Raw genomic sequence first — 27,651 nt, 5'->3', positions numbered from 1 at the left:
CAGTGAGCGACACTACCCATGGGTACGTGGTCCTGGGCTGATGAAGAAGGAAGGCTGATGAAGCCATGGGAAACCAGCCAGTAGGCAGTGCTCCTCCATAGGCTCTGCTTGAGTTTCTCACTTTGCTTTCTTCAGTGGTTGACAGATGCCCGAAAGAATGAGATGAAGGACAACCTTCCCTCCTCAATGGGCTTCTGTCATGGTATTTATCAGAGCAGAGGATGCAAAATAGAGTATCTAGCGGGTGGAGTACAAATTCTCATTTGTAAAAGGGAATGCTTTTCTACCTGAGCTATCTTTCTTCTGGGTTACTTGAAACTTCATTAAGGACAACCTAAGTTGTGTCTATCATTAGAAATCTGGACTCTAACTCCTACACTGTGAGCCCCAATAAGCAAAACAAAACAAACAAACAAACAAACAAATAAACCACCCTCCTAAATTTTCCTTGGTGATGGTGTCTTCACAGCAATAGAAAGTAACCAATACATACAGTGTCTCTCCTTTATCCTGGAAGTTGCCAATTCAGCAAGATTGGTGATAAGTGAGTCCCAAGAATTCACTATTTCTGCTGCCACAGCACTAAGATTCCAAATATGGTAGACAATGATCAGCTCCATGCTCTTTGAAAGCCTGCTACAGCCCTTGCAGAGAAAAACCAGAAGGCAAAGCATTGAGTAACAGATTCTGCCAGGGGGTCTTAGTCGTACAAATAGACCACTCCAGCACTCCCACAGAGCACCACACTTTCCCATGAGTGACCAGGTCTTCTTACACTTGAGAATGAATGCAAGCCAGAGCATGAAGAATACCTGTGGCTCCTCCTCCTATGTGAGTACATGGTTATCTTTCACTGAATCAGACCACTGGGGGCACACCAGCCACAAATATGTCTAACCTAAATGTTTTGGTGTTGTTGCTACATATCAGTTACAAAGTTCTTTGGCCAATTGATCCAATTATATACATTCTACTTCTCTAGAAAAGAACTAGATGGAAGTCTTTGCTTCAGTGTTTTCATACGAAAAGACAGGGGCCCTGCTGTGGACATAGCATTTACATGTTCATTCACAGACTACACTGGTTGCTACAAGCAATGCTCATGGGCCAGTTGAAAAAAAAGATCAGGTATGTGTCGCTACTGTTTTGCACCCTGACCTTCTCAACAACTGTGAGTCTTTGGACTACGTGTGATACTACAATCAAAATTTCCTTCTGTCTTTTCTTCTGATGATACAAGGGAGTGTACACAGAACAGACTGAGCTGCACATGGTACAAGGCCACTGGGAAGGTAGTTCTATCATGCTAGTAGAGCTGAGTACATTTTATTGAATGAATTCTTTGCTTAATTTGTAACCCTTTAAATATTTAGATTAGAAATGTGGCTCTGCATTTGTATTCTTGCCCCAGGCTCTGTGTATTTCTAAGAGAGCCTGGCTAATTTTCTATTATTTTACTGATGACTGCAGTAATTCACCCAGTATTCAACATGTCTGATTAGCCACCTCCACTTGAAGTGGAAGGCTAATGAAGCTATGCTATCAACATTTTAGCGAAAATTGAATAAAACAAGAAACTGTAATATAAGTTGCTTCTGTGAATGATGATTTAAAAAAATAATAATAAATTCAGGCTTGGTGGTTCAGCACTGTGCTGTGACTTCAGCAGCTTTTTAGGCAGAAAAGGGAGATCACAAGCAACCCTGCCACAGAGAGCCCTCCAAACCCATCCTATTTGGGGCAGAAGTTGAGTGGTTGCACACTTGCCTAACCTGGATGCATCATTCTGCTTTAAGTTCCAGCACTGAAAGAACGCAAAGAGGAGGAATGGGGTTCCTTCGTATGATGCTAATATTAAAAGACTGCCTCGTTTAATGTCATTTTTTAACTTTTAATACATATTAGCATGTGTCCTTTTCATATGTAGTAGATGGTATTCCTATGGTTCCTAAACAACTGGAGCGTAAGCTAATCTAAAATCCACCGCCTGTGTGTGGGATACGTTCTTTTAGGTGGGCTGCCTTGTCTTGACTCAGTGGAAAGATGATGCACCTAGTCTCAGAGAGACATGCTGTGCCAGGATGGGGTGATATCCAGAGAGGTTTCCTCGTGCTCAGAGGAAAATGGGAGCGATCAGGAAAGTTGTGGAAGGGGCTCACCAGGAAGGAGGCAGTGAGCAGGATGTAAAGTGAATATGTGTGCATGTGAGTATTCATGAATATGTGTGCATAATCATATGGTCACCAGAGCTCCACAATGGACACTCGTCCCCTAGGATATGTATTTATTTTTAACACATTTATTGAATATTTAGAGAGTTAGTGTGGGGAAGATAGACATCTGTTACAGAGCACAGGTAGAAGATTGAAAACAACTTGGAACAACAGATTGGTTTCTTTTTTTTTTTTTTTTTTTTTTTTTTTTATTGGTTTTTGTCACACTCTGTGTAGGATTCAGAAACTAAACACATGCCATCAGGCTTAGCAGCAAGTACTTTGACCTACTAAGCCTGGTGAGATACTAGCCATTCAATTATTTTGTTGTTGTTATTGGTGGTGGTGGTGTTTTGTTTTGTTTATAGTTTTTATTGATAGAGGCACTGAACCTGGAGTTTCTATATTAAGCTAGAATGGTTTTCCAGTAAGCTCCAGGGATCATCTTTTCCCTGCCTTTCCAGTCTTAGAATTATGTTCATTCATACATGCTCCCCGGGTCTTAGAGCTTCCTATATGATACACCATGGAGTGCATCCCTTGCAGAGTTTATTTAAAGGCTAAATCATTGGATTTGAGTACTAGACATCCTCAGAGACATCCTCATATGTTTCTAGATGGTTTTTATGCTTAGGAAAGCTCTGGAACATTTAGGAGATGGAGCCTAGTGGGATAGCTAACTATGGGATTTCTATAGGTTGGGCCTACTTCCTTATCTCCCGGTTTCTACACTAGATCCAGTGTTGCAGTGAACCTCCTGTTCTGGCTGATGTGCTTTGTCCAAAATGATGGCTGATATCCTACTGGTACTGTAATTCAAATTACACAGTTTTCCCCCTAAGTTACTCTAATCAGAGTATTCTATCACATCAATAGCAGAGAAAATAATACAGAAGTACAAATGTTATATATCTTGAGGATCTCCCCTATCTCTTGCTCTCTCTAGCACCTACTTGTTTCCACTTTCTTATTTTGTTTTCAATATATTTTATGTATTCTTTATGTAATACTTTGAGGCTAGTTTTGCAACTTAGTTTCCAAGGAAAAAAAACACAAGTAGCAATGATATTTCACATTTTCCTGGATACCATTTTTTCTAGGGATCTATATTTATTTTAATAACAGACAAACAGTCCTAAGGGTCCAGTCAATCCCTCTCTTTACTCAAATATGCATGGTAAAGGAAGTAGGCAGTGCCAAGCAATAGCAACAGTGGCAGCAAGGACAGCCTCTGAACATGTGGAATCTTTCACCAACTTCTTATGGGGACTGGGATGAAACAGCTCACATAGACCACATGAGCTTCTATATTCCATCTGCACATTGAAGAGATGGGTTATGTTGGTACTTCTGTAATTTCAGAGTTTGGAGAGTGAAGGCAGGATTGAGAAATCAAGATGGTTTTCCATCACACTGTTGGTTCAGTGCTAGAAGCTTGGGATACCTGAGACCACCTCTCAAAAAATGGAAAGAAGAAAAAAAACTAGACCAGCAGAGAAGTTAGGTTAAGGTTAGATTAATAATATGCTAATTTATACAAAGAAAACTCATTTGTATATTTAAGGAAGATTCCCCAGCTTTATCAGCAAGTTTTAGCTTTTAAAAACAAATGAAAGTGAAATGGAAAACTACCAATGCTTATGATGAACTTAAACAACATGTGATGATTAAGTAGTTTTCAAAATAAAAAAATTAAACCATGTTGTTTAAAATAGTATATTTATACATATATATGTAAGTATAGTGATATATATATATATATACATATATATATATATATATATATATATATATATATATATAGTGGCATCTATATATATTTCACAGTAACTATATAAACATTAAATAAATTAATTAAAAATAAATAAATAACATAGGAAGAGAGAAAAATACTACCATCCAGTGTGGAGTTTTAGCTACAATACAAATGTGCATTTATATGCAGACATAAATATATTTATACAGCAGACAGATCTTAACAAGTATTAAAAGTAATTAATGACTAAATATGACAGAAATATATAATAGAAATAAGGTTTCTGTATATAGCTGTGGCTGTTCTGGAACTTATTATGTAGACAAGAATGGCCTCAAGCTAATACAGATCTGCCACCCTCATTCCTCAGTGGTCATTTAAAGGTATATTCTACCATGCACAGCTTAAATGGAGTTTTAAGAAAAAAACCTTAGAATTAAAAAAAAAATCTATGAGAACAAAAAAATTTATAAACACTTGTAGAATCTTGTCATGAAGCATGTATTCTTTCTTTGGCCCCAATTTCTTTAAATGTGGCAAAAATTTTACAATTTTCTTAAAGAGACATATTAAAAAGTAAAATGTTTCTTTTATTTAATCCCAATCTCAAATTCTACCCAAACAAGAACTTTAGGAACAATCCAATATTCTTTGGTCTTTTTAGCTTTTACTTTGTTTGCTTATTTTAAACTGTCTCAAATATAAGATTTAATAATACCTTTAATATATAAAATATATGTATTTTAAAAATTCTATTCTTTGGGGGAAGGGATGGCTAGATATGGTAGTGTATACCATTAACTCCAACACTAGAGAGGCAGAGGCAGGTGGATCTCTATGAGTTTGAGGCAAATGTACTCCACAAAATAATTTCTAAGAGAGCCAGGACTATACAGAGAATGTCTCATATGTCTCTAAGTATGTACACATGTATGTCTGTATATGTACATAAATATGCATGTATGTATACTGATATTTGCATATATATGTGCACATATGTATATATGAAAGATGGAGACAGATGCTGACATATCAGAAGACACAGGACTTTTTAATTTCTTCTAGTGAGTACATTATCATTTTGCATGTTTCTGCACAGTAGTTCTGACCTAGTTGAAATTAGTAACATGATAAGATTCATTAAATGGTTACGATAAGAGTGAATTTTTAGTTGAGCTAGTTTTTTGATTTGTGCAAAAAGAGCAAAATTCCAAACACTGCGGATTTTCATACACCTTCCCTTGTCTGTTAACATCATAATTAAATGAAGGGTTAGATGATGCCCATCATTTGAACTGAGAGATTAACTTTTTTGAGGAACTACAAGTCTATTCCACTTAGAATTTATATATACCAGTGAGCGCTAAGAGGCGTGTGCGTCATGGACACCCAATCCCCTTTAAGCCACAAGTTATAGAACTGAGTGGAGAGAGCAACCATCTCACTGGCTGCCATCATCTCTTGTGGCAGATGACCCAGAAACACCCTGACATATTTCAGATGAGACCTAAAATAAGCTTTTGCGTGTGTGGACACATTCAAATCTATTGTGACACTCTGTTGAACTACTCTAATATGAGATTGATCGTAAATTTTTAATTATCAAAACTTCTGAACTATGGACAATTTTTTTCATCAGAATTCCCTAAAATGATATAAACTACCACTGTTATTCTTGCTTATACACCAGAACCTGATGGTAAGATTTACTGCTGACAGCACACACTCTTTGGTCTTTAGATGATAAAAATCATGTTGGATCTGACAAATAAGTTTATTACCTACCAAATAGTCTTCATAGTACCCGAGATATCATTGGTTTACTCAGCCAGTGAAGCCTGTGAGCTTTAGTCATGACAGACCAGGAAAGATGTGTCCACTAAGGGAGCAGGACATGACTGGAAGAAGAGTAGCCAACTGCTTTTCCTTCTTATGTTTCTTTCTTATTTTTAACTCTCTAATCTTTTAAATTCTTAGCACATATCCAATTACATTTATTTTTGTAACTATGAACAAATTTTGAGAAAATAAATTTGGGTGGAGTAAACCATGGTTCCCTTAAATATTGTATTTATCATATAGCAACTTTGAAGTACAACCATGCTTTTGTCTTTTTTGTGATCACGTGAATATGCCATGATACAAGACAGTGAAAGGCTGAATGAACCTTCACGAGAGCATATTATTTGCTATTTTGGTAATTATAGAGATCTTATTTTTGCATATGTCAAAATAACTTACATTTAATATTTCTATGTTATATGTTCTATTTTCATATTTAGGTTAGTTGATTTGTCAAAAACTATATTTGTTAACTTTTTAAAAATATTATATTTTAAAACAATGTTTCTAGTAATTTAGAGAGATATGATAGCATTAAACTTGCATTTTTTAATAGAAAGACTTTTAAAAATATTTATAAAAATAAAAATTATCATATGTTTTATTACTAGTCCTCTGGAATCTGTGTCATACTTAGAGGGACCTCCATGCCTTCAAAATTATTTTTAAAATAATATTTTATTTTCTAAAATATTTGTATAAACTTAATTATAAACTTGTATGAATATGATAGGAATGTATATTTAATATTGCTAATTAATACCTTTGCAATTTATTATATATAGATATAATATGTATAATGCATTTTAATCATATGTTTTGCCAAAATAATCTCATATCTCTTTCTCCCATCTTCCAACAAGTCTATTCTATTTTATTTTATTTTATTTTATTTATTTTGCTTGCTTGTTTTTTGCAGTCCTCTGTACTTGATTGCTTGGCCAGTGTAAAGGATTTCTTCATTTTTCTAGAACTCATCTCAGGTAGCCCAGGTTAGTCATATGCACTACATTACATAAAATTAATGCGCAATCACTTTGCCTGTCCCTGTCAAGTGTCCCTATGCAGGTGTGAACAGCCATCTCCAGCTCACAACGAAATTTTAGAATTTTTTAAAGAAAAATATGTGTCTAAATTTGTGAGTGTGTGTGTGTGTGTGCGTGTGTGTGTGTGTCTGTGTGTGTGTGTGTCTGTGTGTATGTGTGTATGTGTGTGTGCTTCTATATGAGCAGAGTTGTTCCAAAGACAGCATCAAATCCTCTGGAACTGGAATTGTAGAAAGTTGAAAGCTACTCTTTTGTATGCTGCAAGTTCAGCTTGGGTCTGCTCCAAAAACATTATGTAATTTACTGAGCCCTCCCCTGTTTATTATTAAATATTCAGAGCTTTTAGTTAAATCTACTTTGGGGTTTCTTTTAGTTAATTTTAAAATTTTTCCCTTAATTTATGTTTTTTAAATTTTTATGAATTTTGGTCCTAATGTGTATGGAAAAACTGATATAATCAAGTATTTTTTAAATGATCCCATGATTCTTGAATAGGAAGGACCTGTTGAACTAGTAGAACATCAGACAACAAAAGTCCTATAAATATCTTTCTAACCTTCTTCTTGCTCCAGGCTGGAGGGTTAGAGAAAATCTGTCATATAGTTCCATCATTTAGAGTTCATAGTTTCAGTGATGTGTGTTTGAAAGGCATTCCTAGGAGCTTTTTGTTTTCTCTGTGCTTCTTCCTGTTTGACAGCATTTTTTAAGGTTTGATCTATGTTCCATCTAGAAAACAGATAGATGCAAACTCTTTAGGATGGCAAAGGCCATTTGAGATGATCCACTTAACACATTAAATTCTCTTGGCGAAATTCATATTGCTGTTTTAATTACCTTGGCACTGTATGACCTTGGCAAATTACAGAAAAATGAATAAATACAGGAGTTTATTGGGAATCATGGCTCAATGGTTTAGAGTCCAGGGTCATCATGAGGTGGAGCACAGCACAGGGCAGCCAGGGATGAGACGGTTGCAGTAGCTTGTTTTTTATACATAAGGATAGGGAGAAAGAGTAAGCTAGTTGGAAATGGCTTGTTTTTTTGTTTGTTTGTTTGTTTGTTTGTTTTTAAAATCTTAAAGCACTACCCCCAGTGACATACCTCCTTCAACAAGACCACATCTCTTTATCCTCCCCAATCAGTTCCATTACCTGGAGACCAAGAATGAAAATATGTTCACTTCTCATTAAAATCATCATAAGGTATAAAAGAAGGATCAGTAACTACCACATTTTCAGGCAAGTAGTCGTACATTTTGATAAAGCTGGTAAATAAAAATAAAACTGCGTACTACAATTAGCCCTGATATAAAATATAACATAGGAGATCTGAAAAATACACTGAAATAGTCTGACAGTGGGTCCTAACTGTAGGAGTCCACATGTCATGGGTATGAAGGGCTCAGGTCAGAGGCTAGAGCGTGGTTTCCATTTAACAGAAAGTATTTTGATGAAAACCACCCTCAGTATGGACAGCAGTGCAGTGTTCGGCTCATTCGAAGAGCTGCAATGGTTTTGTTCATGAGTAACTGAAATTTTGAGTTTTTAGGTTCATACCAGCTTGTCAGCAGAAAAGAGCTGAATAGAGTATTGCTCTCCACCCAAAAAGATTTTTCTTACTTATACCTCCTTTGAGTTAATATTCAAGGACAAAAACTTCTCACACAGAATTCTTGTCATCCACTGCAGTGGGTGTCTGCCACCATTCTCAATTTGTCTTCTTTTATGATGTCTAGAGCAACCTGTCTGCAAATTTAGGCAAAATTTTGAGGTTCCTGAAGCTGCCATTGATTGAGAGGAACATTTGAAGAGTTTTCAATCTTAAGGATTGTTTTTCATGAGGCAAGGCATACCTAAAGGAAAAAGTTCCATCTTCATAACCTGACGGACCTATCTGAGTTGCCCTTTCCTAAAAATCATTTCTATGTCACACCATTGTGACCTCATAAACTATGTAATAATGAGATACACATGCCTAGTCAGTCAATAGTAAATTAGGTAATAGAATAGACCTTGGACATTAAAATATTTAGAAATAATGTTGGGAATTAATAAGTATTTTATGTTCTTTTTTCTTAATGTTGCCTTTATGTTCATTTAATATGTCTCTGTGCTTTGAGGTAAATCTACTTCACTGTGATCTCTTTTGTTTCTTCAATCAATTATACGACTTTTCATAGGAAATATATGGGTACTCAAAAGTTTTCCATGGCCAGCAATTCAAAAATATCTTCCTGATATCTTGCATTTTTTAATTCAACAAATTTATTTTTTTATAAAAACAATTTTATTTTACAAAACAAAGATAAATGTACAAATTTTAAACATTTTTTGCTAAAAATTATATATTTTTTGCCAGTACTTTTTTCAGATTTTAACATAATTTTTACATAAAACTATATGAATATATTTTTTTAGTCAGTAATTGATTTTTTTCAAAGTTTGATTGTATGCCTTGAAAACTTAACAGTTACAATGAGCTAAAGTACATGTAAAACAAAATGTAACATGGAAATAGTTAAAGTTTTTTTGTTTTGCAAATTTTTTTTTGTTTTGTTTTCTTTATTTCTTTGACTTCATACAGTCTGTGAGTTGTTTCTGGGGGAGTGCAGGCCTCTGGGGTTAGCATCCCACTATCAGTGACTGCATATTATGTCTGTTCTTTTGTGACTGGGTTATCTCACTCAGGATGATATTCTCTAGATGCAGCCATTTTCTTAAGAATTTGGTTAAGTCATTGTTTCTGGTGGCTGAGTAGTATTCCATTGTGTATATGTACCACAATTTTTGTATCCATTCATCTTCTGAAGGACATCTGGGTTCCTTCCAGCTTCTGGCTATTATAAATAGAGCCGCTATGAACATTGTGGTGCATATATCTTTGTTGTGTATTAAAGTATCTCTGGGGTATATGCCCAGAAGTGGAATAGCTGGGTCTTCAGGTAGTACTATATCCAATTTTCTGAGGTATCACCAGACATATTTCCAGAGTGGTTGTATTAGCTTGCAACCCCACCAACAGTGGAGAAGTGTTCCTCTTTCTCCAAAGCCTTGCCAGCATCTGCTGTCATCTGAGTTTTAGATCTTGGCCAATCTGACTGCTGTGAGGTGTAATCTCAGGGTTGTTTTGATTTGCATTTCCCTGATGGCTAAGGATGTCGAGCACTTCCTCAGATATTTCTCAGCCATTCGGTGTTCCTCAACTGAAAACGATTTGTTTAACTCTGTACCCCATTTTTTATTAGGGTTATTTGATTCTCTGGTGTCTAGCTTTTTGAGTTCCTTGTACACCTTGGATATTAGGCCTCTATATGATGTGGTGTTGGTAAAGATCTTTTCCCATTCTGTTGGTTGCCGTTTTGTTTTCTTGACAATGTCCTTAGACTTACAGAATCTTTGCAATCTCATTAAGTCCCATTTGTTAATCTTTGACCTTAGAGCTTGAGCCATTGGTGTTTCGTTCAGGAAATTTTCTCCCGTGCTTATGTGTTCTAAGGTTTTCCCTACTTTCTCATCTAATAGTTTCAGTGTATCTGGTTTAATGTGGAGATTTTTGATCCACTTACACTTGAGCTTTGTACAAGGAGATAAGAAAGGGTCTATTTTCATTCTTTTGCATGTTGAGTGCCAGTTGGACCAGCACCATTTGTTGAATAGGCTGTCCTTTTTCCATTGAATGTTTACTGCTCCTTTGTCAAAAATCAGGTGACCATATACATGAGGGCTCATTTCTGGATCTTCTATTCTATTCCATTGATCCACATGCCTATTTCTGTACCAGTACCATGCAGTTTTCAGCACAATTGCCTTGTAATATAGCTTGAGGTCAGAGATAGTGATTCCTGCAGATGTTTTTCTGTTGTTGAGGATGGATTTCGCTATTCTAGGTCTTTTGTTATTCCATATGAAATTGCACATTGATCTTTCCAATTCCATGAAGAATTGGGTTGGAATTTTGATGGGGATTGCATTGTATCTGTAGATTGCTTTTGGTAGGATGGCCATTTTTAAGATGTTGATTTTTCCAATCCATGAGCATGGCAGGTCTTTCCATTTTCTGAGATCCTCCTCAATTTCTTTCTTTAGAGGTTTGAAGTTCTTGTCATACAGGTCCTTCACTTGCTTAGTTAGAGTCACACCAAGGTATTTCATAGATTTTGTGAAGATTGTGAAGGGTACCTTTTCCCTAATTTCTTTCTCCACATGTTTGTCCTTTGAGTATAGGAAGGCTACTGATTTGTTTGAGTTGATTTTGTATCCAGCCACTTTGCTGAACTTGTTTATCAGCTGTAGGAGTTCGCTGGTGGAATTTTTGGGGTAACTCAAGTACACTATCATGTCATCGGCAAAGAGTGATGTTTTTATCTCTTCCTTTCTGATTTGTATCCCCTTGATCTCCTTTTGCTGTCTAATTGCTCCAGCCAGGACTTCCAGTACTATGTTGAATAGGTAGGGGATAGTGGGCAGCCTCATCGAATCCCTGATTTTAGTGGGATTGCTTCTAGTTTCTCGCCATTAAGTTTGATGTTTGCTGTTGGTTTGCTGTATATTACTTTTATTATGTTTAGGTATGGGCTTTGGATTCCTGTTCTTTTCAGGACTTTTAACATGAAGGGGTGTTGGATTTTGTGGAATGCTTTCTCAGCGTCTAGTGAGATGACCATGTGATTTTGGTCTTTGAGTTTGTTTATATGGTGGATTACGTTGATGGAATTCCTTATGTTAAACCATCCCTGCATCCCAGGGATGAAGCCTACTTGGTCATGATGAATGATCGTTTTGATGTGTTCTTGGATTAGGTTTGCAAGGATTTTGTTGAGTATTTTTGCATCAATGTTCATAAGTGAGATTGGTCTGAAGTTCTCTTTCCTTGTAGGGTCTTTGTGTGGTTTAGGTACAAGGGTTATTGTAGCCTGAAAAAATGAGGTGGGTAATATTCCATCTGATTCTATCTTTTGGAATAGTTTGGCGAGTATTGGTGTTATATCCCCAATAAATGTCTGATAAAATTCTGCACTGAACCAGTCTGGACCTGGGCTTTTTTTGGTTGGGAGGCTTTTGATGACTTCTTCTATTTCTTTAGGTGTTATAGGGTTATTTAGATGGTTTACTTGGTCCTGGTTTAACTTTGGGACCTTGTATCTCTCTAGGAATTCGTCCATTTCCTCCAGATTTTCCAATTTTCTGAAGTATAAATTTTTGTATTTGATCTGATGATTTCTTGAATTTCCTCAGTTTCAGTTGTTATGTCACCACTTTCCTTTCTGATTTTATTAATTTGGATATTGTCTCTTTGCCCTCTAGTTAGTCTGGCTAGGGTTTTATCAATCTTGTTGATTTTCTCAAAGAACCAACTCTTTGTTTTGTTGATTTTTTACAATGGTTCTTTTTGTTTCTATTTGGTCTATTTCTGTACTAATTTTGATTATTTCTTGCTGTCTACTCTTTTTGGGTATATCTGCTTCCTTTTGTTCTAGGGCTTTTAGCTGTGCTGTCAGGTTGCTGATGTGAGCTCTCTCCAGTTTCTTTTTGGAAGCACTTAGGGCTATGAGTTTTTCTCTCAATACTGCTTTCATTGCATCCCATAGGTTTGGGTATGTTGTGTTTTAGTTTTTGTTGAATTTTAGAAAATCCTTAATTTCTTTCTTTATTTCTTCTTTGACCCTGCTATCTTTTAACAGAGCATTGTTTAGTTTCCATGTGTATGTGGGCTTTTTGTTCTCTTTGTTGTTGTTAAAGACCAGCCGTAGACCATGGTGATCTGAGAGGATGCATGGGAGTATTTCAATCTTCTTATATCGATGGAGGCTCGTTCTGTGTCCAATTATGTGGTCAATTTTCGAGAAGGTGCCATGGGGTGGTGAGAAGAAGGTGTATTCTTTTACTTTAGGATAGTATGTTCTGTACATATCTATTAATTCTAGTTGGTTCAAAGTCTCTGCTAGTTTTGCAGTGTCCTTGTTCAGTTTCTGTTTCCCTGATCCGTCCATTGGTGAGAGTGGGGTGTTAAAGTCTCCCACTATTATTGTGTGGGGTGAAATGTATTTTTTGAGCTTTAGTAGGGTTTCTTTTATGAATGTGGGTGATTTTTTATTTGGAGCATATATGTTAAGGATTGAGAGTTCCTCCTGACAGATTTCCCTGGTAATGAGTAAAAAGTGTCCTTCCTTATCTTTTTTGATAACTTTTGGTTGGAAATTTACTTTATTCGATATTAAAATAGCCACTCCAGCTTGCTTCTTGGAGCTTCAACAACTTTATTTTAAAGAATAAAGATAAATGTACAGATTTTAAGCATTTTTGCATAAAAGTATATGAATACATCTTTGTCAGTACTTGATATTTTAAAGGTTGGATAGTGTGCATTAAAATCTTACTAATTACAATGAACATAAAGTACATGTAAAGCAGGATGTAACCTGAAAATAGTCAAAGTTTTTTTGGTGTATAAAAATTAAGCATAATGGTATCTTGCATTTTGAAACAAAGGATGTCAATGTGTCTTTTGAAGTTACTGAATAACAGGCATTATGTACAATACTGAGAAGAAGTTGGCATCAAGGAAAATGATATTTTTAAGGCTCATGATGATGACTGAAAAAGAAGAACTGACTTTTCCTACTTTCCCCATTATCTTTTTTTCCTTAATTTTATTCCCTTATCCCACCAGGGCCTTAAATTATGTGCAAGTGTGTCACTGTCAAGCAATCCCTTATAGGTTGTTTCTTTTGGTGATTAAATACCTTAATAAAGAAATTTAAGGAAGAAAGGGTTTATTTCTCTTTATCCTTAAAGTATTCAATGCTTGGTATACTATCATGGAAGGGAATTGCCAGCAATAGGAAAAGGAGATGGCTCAATAGTCACATGGCATCCACAGCCAAGATTCTGAAACAGAGTGAGGGTGCTCGTACTCACCTCACATTCTCCTTATAATACAGTTCAGCATCTCATCCCATGGAATAGAGACATTCACAGAGACAGGTTCCCACTTAAACTAACTTAAGAATCCCTATGCTCTGGCTAATTTTATGTCAACTTAACATAAACTATGGGTTGAATCTCTAACACCACAGAAATGGGAAAAACATGTATAGTCTATTAGTTAAAACTTCAAATGAGACTTGCTAAAAATATAGATTTTAAGACTCCTGAAAATTTTTAAATTAGACTTTTGGTATGTGACTCTGGGGAACTGAACTCAAGTCATTAGACTTGGCAGCATATTGGTTTACTAGATAAGCCATCTTGCTAGTTCATGCTGAGATTTTCTTGATTTTTTTCTGTATTTTTATTAGCCCTGCTAATTGAAATTGTTTGTTCAGAATGAGTGGTTATATGTAATCAAGAAACAGTAATTCTGGGAGGCTATAAGTCCATATATATCTACATGTGGGCACACAGGATCTCTCTCGCTTTCTCTCTCTCTCTCTCTCTCTCTCTCTCTCTCTCTCTCTCTCTCTCTCTCACACACACCACATATATGCACACACTTAAGGACACATGCACATTTTTATGGTATGCTTTAAAGTTGCTACAACTTAGAATCACCTGGGAAGACAGTCAATTGAGTCTATTTTAGACTGAGCTCTATCCTGTCAGCAGGAGACTCTTGATTGCTGATTGAGGTAGGAAGAATCACTCTATGCAATCACATGAGTTGGGCCCTGAACTGCATAAATGTAAAAGAAGCTCCTTGAGAATAAACAAGAGAGAAAAATGCATTCATTTTCTTTTATCTTCACTGTGGATTCCATGTTTTGTGTTCTTTCTTTGACTTCTCTGAAATGATAGATTCTAATCAGGAATCATAAGCCAAATAAACCATTGTTGTCAGTTTGTTTTGATAGAGCAACAGAAATTATATCAGGATATACACATATATACATGCATACATACATACATACACATACATACATATACACACGTGCATGCATAATTACATATGCACACATACACACACAAATGCATACATAACATGCATCCATGCATGCATACATACATACACACATACCTACAGAGAGTTAAAAAAGTATTGATTTTTAACTTATACAGTTGATACCTTATCACAGAAACAAAGCTTGACCAAGGCACTTCCAGACCTCAGTGCAGATCTTCCTGAGAGACTCCTCCCTTGCAGCCTAGCCTAGATGAAAGTCATTAAACACTCTATTAACAGGCCTATCTCCCAATCTTGTGGGGAGAATTGACTCACCTCATAGTCAATGTCCAAGGCATCAGTCTCACCCTTGGTCCGGAAGTGCTGTGTGTTCCTGTCCACAGTGAAGTTTGCCTGCTTGCCCACGCGCTCCAAGAGAACTGAGTGCCAGTGCTGGTCATCCAGAAGGCTACCCAGGATGACTGAAGGCACAGTGCTGCTGAGCCGGGCTTTGCTGTCATCTGTAGAGAAAGGAAGAAGGAATGGAGTCTTAACTACAGCATCTTTGAATCCCACCCATCAACAACACTGATGCTGCTTACCTGAGGTTCCCTCAAACAAACCCCACTTGAGCTGTCCCTCTACCTTGCATACTAATGAGAATTAACCAGGAGTCATGCATGATTTTTTTTCCCCTCAGGTTCCAGAACCCAGTTCTGGACCCCACTTCTTAACAGGAAATATAATCATTCCCAGGTTTCCAGAACATTAGCAATTGCATGGTGACAAGAATGTTTATACTAATGGCCACAGAAACAAGATTGAAAAGAAGTTTCCACATTAAAAGCAAAACAATTACACACACACACACACACACACACACACACACACACACACACACACACACTTTTTGAGGATTATAAATGAAAAGGGCAGATCTTGACCCAACATTGGAACAATCCAGTGGCCATAAAGAGTGTGTCTGTACACGCAAAAGAAAACAACAACAAAACACAGAACCATACCAGCTACAACTCTTAACTGCCTACTGTATGAATTGAGTCCTTCCACCAAAAAGGTAAAGACTGCCACTACCATACAAATTTTGTCTCAACATTAAAAGGAAGCTCTCATTACTGATACTTCTAAATCTTTATAAAGTGTGGGGAGGGGGGAGGGAGAGGGAGAAATAGAGAGAGACTGGGTGTGTGTAAATGTGCATGTGTATGTCATGTGTGCGCCAGGATCTAACTCTAGCTATCAGCTTGACAGCAAACACAAGATAAAACATCATTTGAGCCTCTGATACAATAATTTTAGTTTATGAAAATCATATATGTCCCCACCCCACTAAGAATATGATATATGAGTGTATCTCTTCTTGGCACTGTGTCATCCTTAACCCCATCTGTAATCACCTGGGCACAGGTGACACTGGATGACCTTAAGGGTTCAGGAATAGCTAATCTCCCTGGAGACTGCTCACTCCAAATTTCAGTATGGACAGATGGTGCTGTTTGTCTCACTGAGTAAAAATGCCAGTCTCCTAGCAGGAGCTGAAATGGGGACTTTACACATAGCATACTTGAAAAGTAGGGCTTGTAAATTAATATCTGCTTCTGTTTCTTGATTTATTATTTACATGTTCCACAAGCTTCCGATTCTCAGCATTGTCAGATTATGTTAATGCTTCATAAATATTCCCTTATCTCCCTTCCCTTCCTCTGAAGGACATTGTGATCTAGCAGTACCCATCATGGTCATATAAAGAGAAGATATGGAGGGAGGTGGAACTTCTGGATCTTTAATGTTGGTGTCTTCCAGGAATAATACTTACAAGAGATGAGCACATAAACACAGACAAGAGGCTAAGTACACAGGAGGAGATAGTACCAGCCCAACCTGGAGGAACTGGTTCCTAGTTTGAAGGGAGGCAGGGACAAGCTGGTTGACAAGGCTAGCAGCAGCCCCTCCAGGCTTCTTTATGACATGATGCAGCTTATTAACACAGAAGGAATGTTAGCTTAGCAGCAGTGTATGATTTGATGTTTGCTGCTAGTTCAACTTCTTTAAAAGATGTGTCAATTTAAACTCCTGCTACAATTTATGGCTGATAGGCACAATTATATTTCCGAATATGGAGATGCATCTTTGGAGTTCAGAGACAGTCTTGAACTTCAGTGTTCACCTTCTATTTTGCTTTACACAGTGTGTCTCATTTGCCACTGAATATCCCGGAGTAACCAGTTTGTGAGCCTTTGGAGATTCTCTCATCTCTGCCACTCACCGTGTATCACTCTCAATGTAGGAAGAGTTGAACAGTCTCCTCATTTCATAAGCCATATTCTCTGACTTTGGACCCTTTGTTTTGCCAATTTAGATTGAGTCAAATCTCCATAGTATAAAATTTGAGGGTATCTTCCTGTTCTATGACTTTTTAAATGTTTCTTTTTTTATTTCATTTACTTTAATAGTGAAGATATTTTTCAGCTGAAACTTCATTATTTGAGAGATGGGGCAATGGCTCATCAGTCTACATTCTTGTTATGCAAGGTCTAGGACCAGATTTCAGATCACTAGAAACCCTAGTAAATGCCCGCTAGGTGTGGTGGATCACTGTACTTCCAGCCCTGGACAGTATAGACTGAGGATTCCAGTGCAAAGTGCTTTACAAGACTCCATAGCTCACTGAGCCCTGGAATAAACCGAGAGACCCATCCTTTCTAAATAAAGAGGAAAAGCAATGGAGGATGATTTCCAACATCAGTGGTGAAGTATAGAGATGCACATTTATCCACAAGTATGTATGCCCACATACATACAAAAGAAAAACTCTGTACTCACACATGTCTAACATGCATATATATGAAAAAGAGAAAACAAACAGAAACCACCATAATTTATCTTTTTGTAATAGCCCATCAGTGCTTTGAGATCAGAAGAAATGCCCTGGTCTGTTTTACCACTAATTCATTTTGCATTTATGAACACAGATCTTTCTTTCATTCTTCAGTAGGGTGGCAGTTTGTGCCATCTGATCTTAACAGAGGTTAATGCACTATTTCAAATGGACATCTTAGGAAAACAGGGTCATTGAAGTGCAGACAGAGCAGGCTGCCGGCAAAGTCCAAGTCAGGACAGGGATGCTTAAGTCTTGGCCCTAGTTAACTGCTTTGTGGGAAGGTATCTACAACAATAAATTAGTGAGTTGCTGAAAAAAAGGCTAATGATTTTAAAACTGAACATAATGTTCAGTAGTTTGGATAAAGATTAAGCATACATGTAAAATCAACACAAACATACGACAGATGTTAAAATGCTATTTAAGAAGTTCTAATATTTTAAAATACTTATGGGTGAAAACTATATTTTTGATCAAATTAAAAGGGACATCTAATAAAATGTCTAATCACTTAAAGTTTTCAATTTAAGGTTCAAACAAGTAGAATAGAAACAGGTAAATTTATACTAAATACAGCAATGCAAACACATCAATGAATACTACGAACGCATAAAGCACAGAAATCTACCATGCAAACAAAAATAAACATAGTTCTATAATTTAGAGTTCAAATTCCTGTTTTAGTAGCCAGAACAATCACTATTAAATTATGTTTATCCTATGTTAAAATTGCATGCTGTCTGAATTATAATGAATTTCATGTGTTTCCCTGTTGACTTCAAGGATGAATTCAATGTCTTAAACATAATGGGTAGGTTCTTAGTATGATCTACCACTGAGATTTGTCTACACTCACAGGTTCAAATTGCATTTCATGCCTTCAGTTTTCTATGTGGGGTGGTGTGAATGTGCATGTTCTCACTTTCTACCTCCTTTGTCTCAGGCGTCAAATTCAGGTTCTAAGCCTTGGCAGTAAGCACCGCTACCCATTGGGCCATCACAGTACCCGGCATATTTATTTCCTAATTGTCTCCAAAAGAGCAAGATATAAATGCATGCCATTCACTCCTTTTTAACTTACTGTTCACTAAAACTTACGCACCTTACATGAAAGACAGTAAAAAGTGATTTAACTAACAAATGTAGAAAACAAAATTCTGCTACTTGAGAATTAGTAGCTTAGAATTATATTGATGAAGAAAGAACAACAGTCATCTAATGAATCCTCCCCTACAAATCTAGGCTGCTGTCATGGAAACCATATAAAATACAATTCTCAGCACACTACCAAGGTTTTTATATCAGGACACCTGTTTCTAGTTTTATCTCAGTTGCTTTTGGTGTTCAATTACCCTATTTTAACCGATTTGTAATTTATCAAGACAAGATAGAACTCTTCATTAATAGGTGAGAATAATACAGATGATACAGGAAGAACAAAGCTGGCTTTTGGGGATGGAAACAAAAAGGAAATTTATTTCTAATTAAATAGAGCTTTTAAACCATTTAGTTTGACAAAAGTACTTTCTAAGCCTTATTGCAATGAATGTGGAAAAGGGGGGTTAGAACTTTTAGAAGATTTATTACTTTTAGCTTTTAAATTTTATTTTATACAATTTTTTGTATGTAAATAAATTCTTATATTTATTATAAGAATCTTTTACATAGCTGTATATAAGTGTGCCTGGTGCATTTAGAAGAGGACACTGAGTTCCATGCAACTGGAATTATAATCCAAGGTTATGCACCACTATGTGAATCGTGGGAATTGAATTCAGTTCCCCTATAGAAGAAAATGTGCTTTTCATGCCTGAGACATCTCTACAACAGCCCTTAAATATTTATATTTAGTATTTGTGTGGATATGTTCAGTCTTTCTGTGTGTGTATATGTTCCTCTGTGTGTGTGTGTGTGTGTGTGTGTGTGTGTGTGTGTGTGCATGTGTTTCTATCTGTGAGTATCTGTGCATCTTAGTACAACTCTCCTAATATTCTGAAGACAGAGTTATAGTCTGTTGAGAGGCTCTCCATGTGGGTACTGAGATCTGGATGTCTGCCCTCTGCTCCTTTCCATGTGGGTACTGAGATGTGGATGTCTGCCCTCTGCACTCTAAGTCACTTAGTTCTCACTCCAGAATTAATATTAACACTTTTAGTTTAAGGTTTTTTCTCACTCCTTCCCCTAATCCTGGGAAAGATAACATGGACTGGCTGGCTAGAGAATCCCAGCATTCTACCTATTCTGCCTTCCCAGTCCTGGGTTTACAAGTTGCACTATCAAACCCACCCTTTTCCTGAGGATTCTGAAGGTGAACAGAAAGACACTCAGATGCTTATTCTGAACAGCAAACACTTTACCAAAAAGAGTCATGTTTCTATCTGTATCAATTTTCTTAAGGAGGCAATGGTGATACTCCTTATATTGCTTTTGTATTTTTAAAGATTTCTGTTTTCTTTTCTTTTGTGTGGATATGTGTGAATCAATGAAAGCCAGAAGAGGGCACTGGATTTCCTGAAGCTAGAACTGTAGGCACCTATGAGAGCTCTGATGAGGACCCTAGGAACCCATCTCCAGTCCTCTCCAAAAAATCTCAGTGCTCCTAACCACTGGGCGACATCTTTAAACCCTTCCTTAGATTGTTTCAATCATTGCTGATCACGACTCAGAAAAATAAAAATAAAAAATGGTTGTTTGTATGGAAGCTGAGTAACTTATACAAAGACATAAACAATCAGTTACTGTTCAGCCCCACCTGACATCAAAGCTAATATTCTCCATTCTTTCTGCTGACAAAAGGATAATATTCCTCTGTATCTGTGTTCTTACTACTGCATACAACCCTACTTATATAATGCTTTTGAGCAGTAATTCAGAATAGTTTTAGACAGGCTCAAAAAAAAAAAAAAAAAAAAAAAAAGGAAAACAGCTGGATGAATTGGAGAACAGAGATCTGTGGTGAAGAAAAAAGTGAAACTCAAAGGCAGAAGTATTACATTGAATGCCAAGGCAAATTACAGGTCTGTGGGTTTTCCAAGACTGGGAAGATGTGGCTCTGTAGCAACTTTTTATTACATGCAGGACTCCCAGGTAGTGAGGACCAAAGTGAGAACAGTAGAACCAATGGAAGTGATTCCAACTGTCTTGATCCCGCCTCAGCACCTGCTGCCATCTTAAAATGACAGGACAATTGGCCTGGTAACACTAAAGCGATGAAGTGCAAGTCTTGGTAATTAGAAATCCAGCAGGAGTTGCTCCATCCATCCTTGCTACTTACTGGTGTCCAGCTTCTCTGATTTTCCTACCACATAAAGGTATTCTCATGTTGAGTTTTTGCGATGTGATTTAATAGGTGGACAGGTGCTATGTTCTCATTAATGGTACAAAGCTTGAAGAGAAGTAGAAATATTTTAGAAGCAGGGACTGACACCAACATTCCACTTCATTTCCAAAACACTGAACTGTTGTAAGGATGAGCAAATCCTGCACCATAGACACCTTGCTGAGTACTTAACACAGTTCACCAGCTACACAGCTCTGCCCTTTGAGTCTCCATGTGTGGTTCTTACCTTTGAAATTCTACAGAAGGCAGAGTGCCATGGGAATTAAAAGAAATTCTGTGAATGTTTGGGAGGAAAGGCATTCTACCCCTATGGACTGGAGAGTAAAATCTCATGCCAGATGAATAATTAAAAAAAAAATGTGTTCTAGGCTTGGAAAGTAGGGCCAGACAACTAACTAGTGAAATATCACCACAGAACCAGTTGTGCCCAAATACGGCACACAAAACCAGATTATACAACCGACCACTTGAAGAAGAGTGTGCTATGTGTCTAGTTTAGTCATCTTCCTTATTGTTATTCTGTGTGCATGTGTGTGTGTGTGTGTGTGTGTGTGTGTGTGTGTGTGTGTGTATGTGTGCTGAAGATTAATCTATAGTATTGTCCTTTAATTATTCTCCACTTTGTTGTTTTGGGTTTTTGTTGTTGTTTGAAACAGAGTTGTCTATTGGCTTTGAAATTACCAGATAGGCTAGGGAGGATAACCACCAAGACCCAGGGTTCCTTGTGTCTCCTGCCCAGTACTGAGATTAAAAGCAAGTACAAAAACTGACTTTGGGGGGGTCTGGGGCTTGGGATTGTATTCAGGTCCAGGAATGTTAGAAACAGAGTCATCTCCCTAAAACAGTTTATATTTATCTTATGTATCAGGCATCAATCTTATGAATTAAACTTGGAAATGTGAGGGTTCTTCCTACTTCCTTTCCTTATATATACTGGGAATCAGATACTTAGAGCTGCCACTAAAGAAGGATCAGAATAAAGACTTACTTTGTTTGCTCTTGGGAGCTAAGCTGTAAAATGAAGATCCTCATGTTTTTGTTGTTTGTTTGTTTGTTTTTTCTGATGACTAAAATATAGCTTGCTCTGATGTCTCCTGTGGATCTTTGAGCTTATATCATGCATTATTCCTCTGGGACCAGGAAGATAGTTCAGTGGAGAAAAGGCATGCATCCTTGAGCCTGATGACCTTAGTTGGATCCTAGAGACCCACACAGAAAAAGTGAAGACCAAGCTCTGGAAAGCTGTCCTCTGATCTTTATACCACAACACTGTGCCAAGGCATACCACAGCAGTACAAATAAATCAATAAATGTCATTAAGTTTTAAAATAAAAAAAAAGGTACTTCATTTTGTTCCAACATACATCTTTTCTGTTTGCATTTCTTTTCCCTGGATAGAAGAGCTCTTTCGATTTTCCTCTGTGCACAAATGAATTCAGCACGTACCTCCTGGGACCTGCCTTTCCCTTTCTTTCTTTCTTCCTTGCTTCTATCCCCAATGTGAGAAATTGGGTACTCTGAATGTATACCTACTGGCAGTGAGGCAATCCCAGGGAAGAGAGAGGAAAAAATATCCTATTGCAGAGAGGCAGGAAGATGCCCTCTTTTTCTTACTGTTATAATTTATCTTGTATTTTATAGAAGTCTATGAAAGATTTTAAAAGCACCTCCTTACTCTATCACATTTCTTTCTTTACTAAGCCAACTGCTATTCAGATCTCAGGCTCAACCTTCCATGAGAGGCCATCCTAATAAAGAAGAGGCCAGAGATTTATTCTTCCATTACCTTATACACAAAGTTCCAAGAACAAAACAAGTAAGTGGCCTTTTTTAAATGAAATTTAGGTATTATTGGTTGGATGGTTGGTTTTGTTGTAGTTGTTGTTGTTGTTTTTGGTTGCTTGGTTGCTTGGTTGCTTGGTTGTTTTTTTTTTTTTTTTTGTTTCTGCTTTTTGGTTTTTGGGTGTTTTTTGGTTATTTTTTGGGGGGGAGGGTTGATTTTTTGTTTTTTGTTTTTGTGTTGTTTGGGTCATAGTAGGCTTGAAGAAACCTACAATCCTTCACAGTCCCACACCCTTTGTAGAGCTTCCTCCTCCAACCTGGAAATAAGTCTAGGCCAAGTTCCATTCTCCACCCATATGAACATTCTTGAGTAAAGAAATTCTCAGAATGTACTGACTGACCCTCTGATAAGATCCAGGTAAAGTTCAAATGGCGTCATGATTGCTAGCCAATAGAATTAAAGGGCAATATGCTTAGCCAATAAGTTTAAACTGTAACCATGCTCATGTAACCTGTGCCCATAAAAAGTATAAAAACTGCTTGTTATAGCCATAGGGGTCACTTTTCAGTCACTTGCTAGGAGGGGCTGATGGAAAGTTGACTGATGCAAAAGAAAAATAACCTCTGAATAATCTCCGGATCTGTCTTCTCATTCAAGGGAGTCTTCAAGTAGTTAAAGCTCGGTTCGAGCTTTACAAGTTTTTATAAGAAGCAATATATAATAGGTGCATGTTATTCTTTTAATTACTTTATAGTTGAGTTCATAGAAAATTAATTTTAACTATATAGATTAAAATATATTTAAAAGTTATGCTGTAGTTTCCTTACCTAGAAATACTGTCTGGTATCACAGAATAATACTTTTTGCCAAAAACAAAAAGAAAATAAGTACCACCATGTAGATAAAATACTTGAAATTAATTGCCCTTCTACATCCAAAAAAACAAAGAAAATAGAATAAATCAGTTAGATAGCACCCCAATGACTCCAGTTGATGTGTGGAAAGATGTTCTCATGTGTTATAGTGTCCTTGTATAAAAATCATTGAGTATGAACACATGCAGTCCTGCATTTCTATACATATCATTTGTATACTAAAAAATAATTAATAATAGTAATAATAATAGTAATAAATGTGTGCATGACCATGAGTGCCTATAACCCCAACACTCAGTGACAGAAATAGGTGGATATTAAGAGCTTGCTGACAACCCAGCTTAGACCTAAATTCCAATTTCAGGGCCAGTAAGAGTGTTAACATTTTTTTCTAAGGTCTGCCCCAAAGTTACCTGGCAACAGGGTTGCTTGTTTCTCTCTCTCTCTCTCTCTCTCTCTCTCTCTCTCTCTCTCTCTCTCTCTCTCTCTCTCTCTCTCTCTCTTACTCTCTTGCTCTTGTCTTCTTGCACCCTGCTATCTTCCCATTCCCTTCCCTAAGGGCTTTTACAGTTCCACCCACTCCTCTTGAGTAATGAAATCCTCAGAATGTATTGACTGACCCTCTGAAAATCCCCAGATAGAGTTCAAGCTGCAAATTCAGTGAGATGCTGTCCCCAAAAGAAGAGGCAGTGTTTGAGGAGGATTCTCTAGCTTCATCTCTGTTGTCAACAGTAATATATACAACATATACATACATCTAATCTTACCCAGGTTCAGGTAGAGAGCTAGCCTGCCCTTCTGGAGTTCCAGGGTAATGTGGTCACCACGTTGTCCTTCTCCATGAAAAAGAACCCCATCTCCTTGCATGCTCTTGAACTTCAGGGAAATCACATCCTTGAGGGTGCTCATTGTCTTCTGATTGAACCTGTATAAAAGTGAGCTCCGGCCATCAAAGTCAGCTACATCTGATCCTGAGGGCAGAAAGAAAAGAAAACCAAACATCGGTGTGTTTCCTATGGCAGCTATTTTTGCTTTCCATCTTTGATGCTGCTCGGTTCACAGAAATGTAACTGAAATCTGTACAATCTACAGGGAGGCACATAGAATAGACCCAACCTACATATAATGCAAAGAATTATTTATTTGTAAGGTGAGCATCCACACTATGCTGAAGTAGAAGCACGTGTTAGTGAGTGTTGCACAAAACAAGGACAGCAGCATGTCCAGAAACAGAGCTGTCATATAACTCCCTCCAATGCATTATTTCAAGTAGGAGAGGCTCTAGGCAGTGATTTGGCCTTCAGATGAGAGAGATAGTTTTATACAAAAATAATGAAAGGACCTAAATTACCCCATATTAGAACAGGTAGCAATGTTAGGCCCTAAGCTTTAGAATGATATCCAAGGCTTTTTTGGGGGAAAATTTATCAAAAATTTATCAAAAAAGGCAATCAGCAACTGCCCCAATATCTGGCCAGGAGCTTACAGCATATAAGGAAAAGGTTCCTATATCTCTTTCTCCCTTGAAGTATGAACCAATCAGAAATGTACAAATATCCTATAGCATAAGCTCAGGCAATACTGGTAAAGATGACCTAACTGCAACTAGGAAAACCCGAACTGGTTTTAAAAGGGGCCTGTAAGCTTCCCTTGTGGTCAATATTTTGTTTGGATAGTTAATCTCCACATGATGGCTTTTTCTGTGGAGTAAATTCTCTTTTTCTTACTATTCATGTTTGGGTTCTTTCCGTGATTCTTGAATCCTGACAGTACAACATCTGGAGATGTAGAAATGATAGGGCCTTAGAAATGACAGGAACCTGGCCTTAAAGCATGGGAAGGAGCTGCATAACAGTAAAAATAAGGAAACTATAAGAAGAATGAGAAACACAGACAGCTACTCTGCAAGGGGTACTGAGACAGGCAAGAAGAGACACCTCAGAGAACAGTATTTAGAGCTCCTATGAGGAGTCTTGGTCCTATCATTGGAACAAATACAGTATCTCATATCTTATAAGGCTAGTAGACAGCTTGTCTCTTAAACTCTGCCTCGGTGAGAGTTGCAGAGGATTGGGCTATGGGAGCTCACATAAAGCTCCTGTCATATGTTCAAATAGCGTTCTGCCAGCCTGTGTGCAAGGAGACACAATAGCAATGCCACAGGCACCTGCATCAGGTTGGAACCAGTACCTGATTTTTCATAACCCTTCATGACTTACCCTTCTTGCTGATTTGATTCTGACACTTGATCATTTGGTCTCTTTATCCTGAGCTCCAGACTTGGGTTAAAAAGATTTCCTTTATTATCTCAACTCTTGATGATTAATTCAGTGTTTGCTAACATATACTGAGGATATTAAAGATTCTTAGGGTGGCAGTGAGAAAAAATAATATGGAGATTGATGATTTAAACAAAAGGGTAATAAGATTTTATGGCCTTATCTGGACTGTTAATGTACTATTTTCAGGTTTTATGTAAAACATTCAGTCACTATTTTTATGGTTTGGCATTTATTCATATCTGTGATACTGCTTTAGTTGAGACATAAAACTTAGGCAAATGTTTATGGTAACATAGAATCTGTCAACATGTACATGCATTGTTAAATGTCAACTTAGTATTATTAAATAAATGTCATTCTTTAAGTGTCTGATGCAAGAGCCTATAGCACTGCCATTCATTCCATGTAGTAGTTTCTGAAACATATGCTACTTCTTGAGCAGTATGGCCTGTTTTTCTGCACATAACCCACTCATCTTTTGAAATGTTAGAAAAAGATTAGCTCAACCTCACAGCTATGGTAAGGAATTGACCATATTGAGGTAGCTAGGTTTATGATAATATGAATGGAGCTACTGACCCTGCGTAGTAACAGTAGGGGAGGGGAGGATCCAAATAAGTCAAGCCATTATCCCTTTCCTTCTGCAAGAAGGACTGATCTTGTGATAGCCCAGCTCATAAAGATTTGAGGTTACATACTGGCAGCACTTCAGAGCTTCCATGGGGGTCATGATCCCATTCACAACAGGGAGGGACTTTGCAGTGGAGCAGCTTTTCCACCAATGCCTCTTTAGTTAACATCTTGTCAGAGCTCTGTAAGAATAGTAAACTTTTTTTTCTCAAACTGGGCTTTGGTAGTATCCTTACTTTGTTCTGGCTTCTATGTACTGTGTAATATGAATAAACATTTGTTCACATCTTCCCAGGGAAAATTGACATGAGAGTTTCAAATTATAGTTATGATATTTTCCTTCATACTATTGCCATAGATAGATAACAGAACTTTATTTTTTTAACTTCAAAGTGATTGCGTACCACACCTTTTCCCCCACTCCAGCCTTTAAATCTCAGTTACTCTCAGATTTCTTGAGATCAGAGTTGCCAAATTCCATGGATGATATAACGTATTATGTGAAATTATATGCCAGCTGAATTTAATTTAGCACACTTTACCAGAATTCTGTTGATATAGAAGCAAGGTAGTGAACATCATGAACTCTTGATGTAAATAATTTATAAAGCATATGCACATACACAAACTGACAATTGTCTATCAAAATATTCAGTAGAAAAATTACTTGATTGTGTGTGTGTGTGTGTGTCTGTGTGTGTGTGCGTACTTGTGTGTGTGTGTGTGTGTGTGTGTGTGTGTGTGTAAACATTCATTCATTATCAAGTTTGCACTTGTTGCATGTGGACCTTAGAGTCTGACACTGTGTTCCTCCTCACTCACATTCTAGACTCATAGAGCCCAGGTTGTTCTTGAACTCACAATATTACCAAGGATGAGACATCGTCCTGTCTCTATTATTTAAATGCTGGGATTATAAGAGTATACTGTGTGCCTGGTTTTGTGCAGTGATGGGGAGAACTTGAGGCCTTGTGCATGGAATATATCCTGTGTCAGCTGACCTGGCTCCCTATCTCTCATTTCTCACTGAACATGGCTCTCAACAATTAAGCTGAGTGTATGGCCAGTGAGCTCCCGAGAATCTCATTATACCCCAAGGCTGAG

The 27,651-nt window shown here is 37.2% G+C and overlaps 1 protein-coding gene across 1 annotated transcript in view; it reads right to left on the bottom strand.

Moving 5' to 3' along the window:
• The window catches only part of LOC308421673 (contactin-associated protein like 5-1), a gene marked incomplete at both ends in the record, with an annotated part of 467,964 nt that extends 442,076 nt beyond the window's left edge, over window positions 1-25,888 (bottom strand). Inside the window, 3 exons of the mRNA XM_080918125.1 lie at window positions 15,072-15,256; window positions 24,403-24,606; window positions 25,855-25,888. Of these exons, the coding sequence (XP_080774251.1) occupies window positions 15,072-15,256; window positions 24,403-24,606; window positions 25,855-25,888 (423 nt within the window). The remainder of the gene's footprint in view (window positions 1-15,071; window positions 15,257-24,402; window positions 24,607-25,854) is intronic.
• Between the last annotated feature and the right edge of the window lie 1,763 nt (window positions 25,889-27,651).

This window comes from Micromys minutus (assembly GCF_963924665.1).
Source record: "Micromys minutus genome assembly, chromosome: 6".
NCBI classification, from domain to species: domain Eukaryota; kingdom Metazoa; phylum Chordata; class Mammalia; order Rodentia; family Muridae; genus Micromys; species Micromys minutus.
Note: the sequence above shows the minus strand (reverse complement) of the source record. Positions and strands in the feature narration are given on the sequence as shown.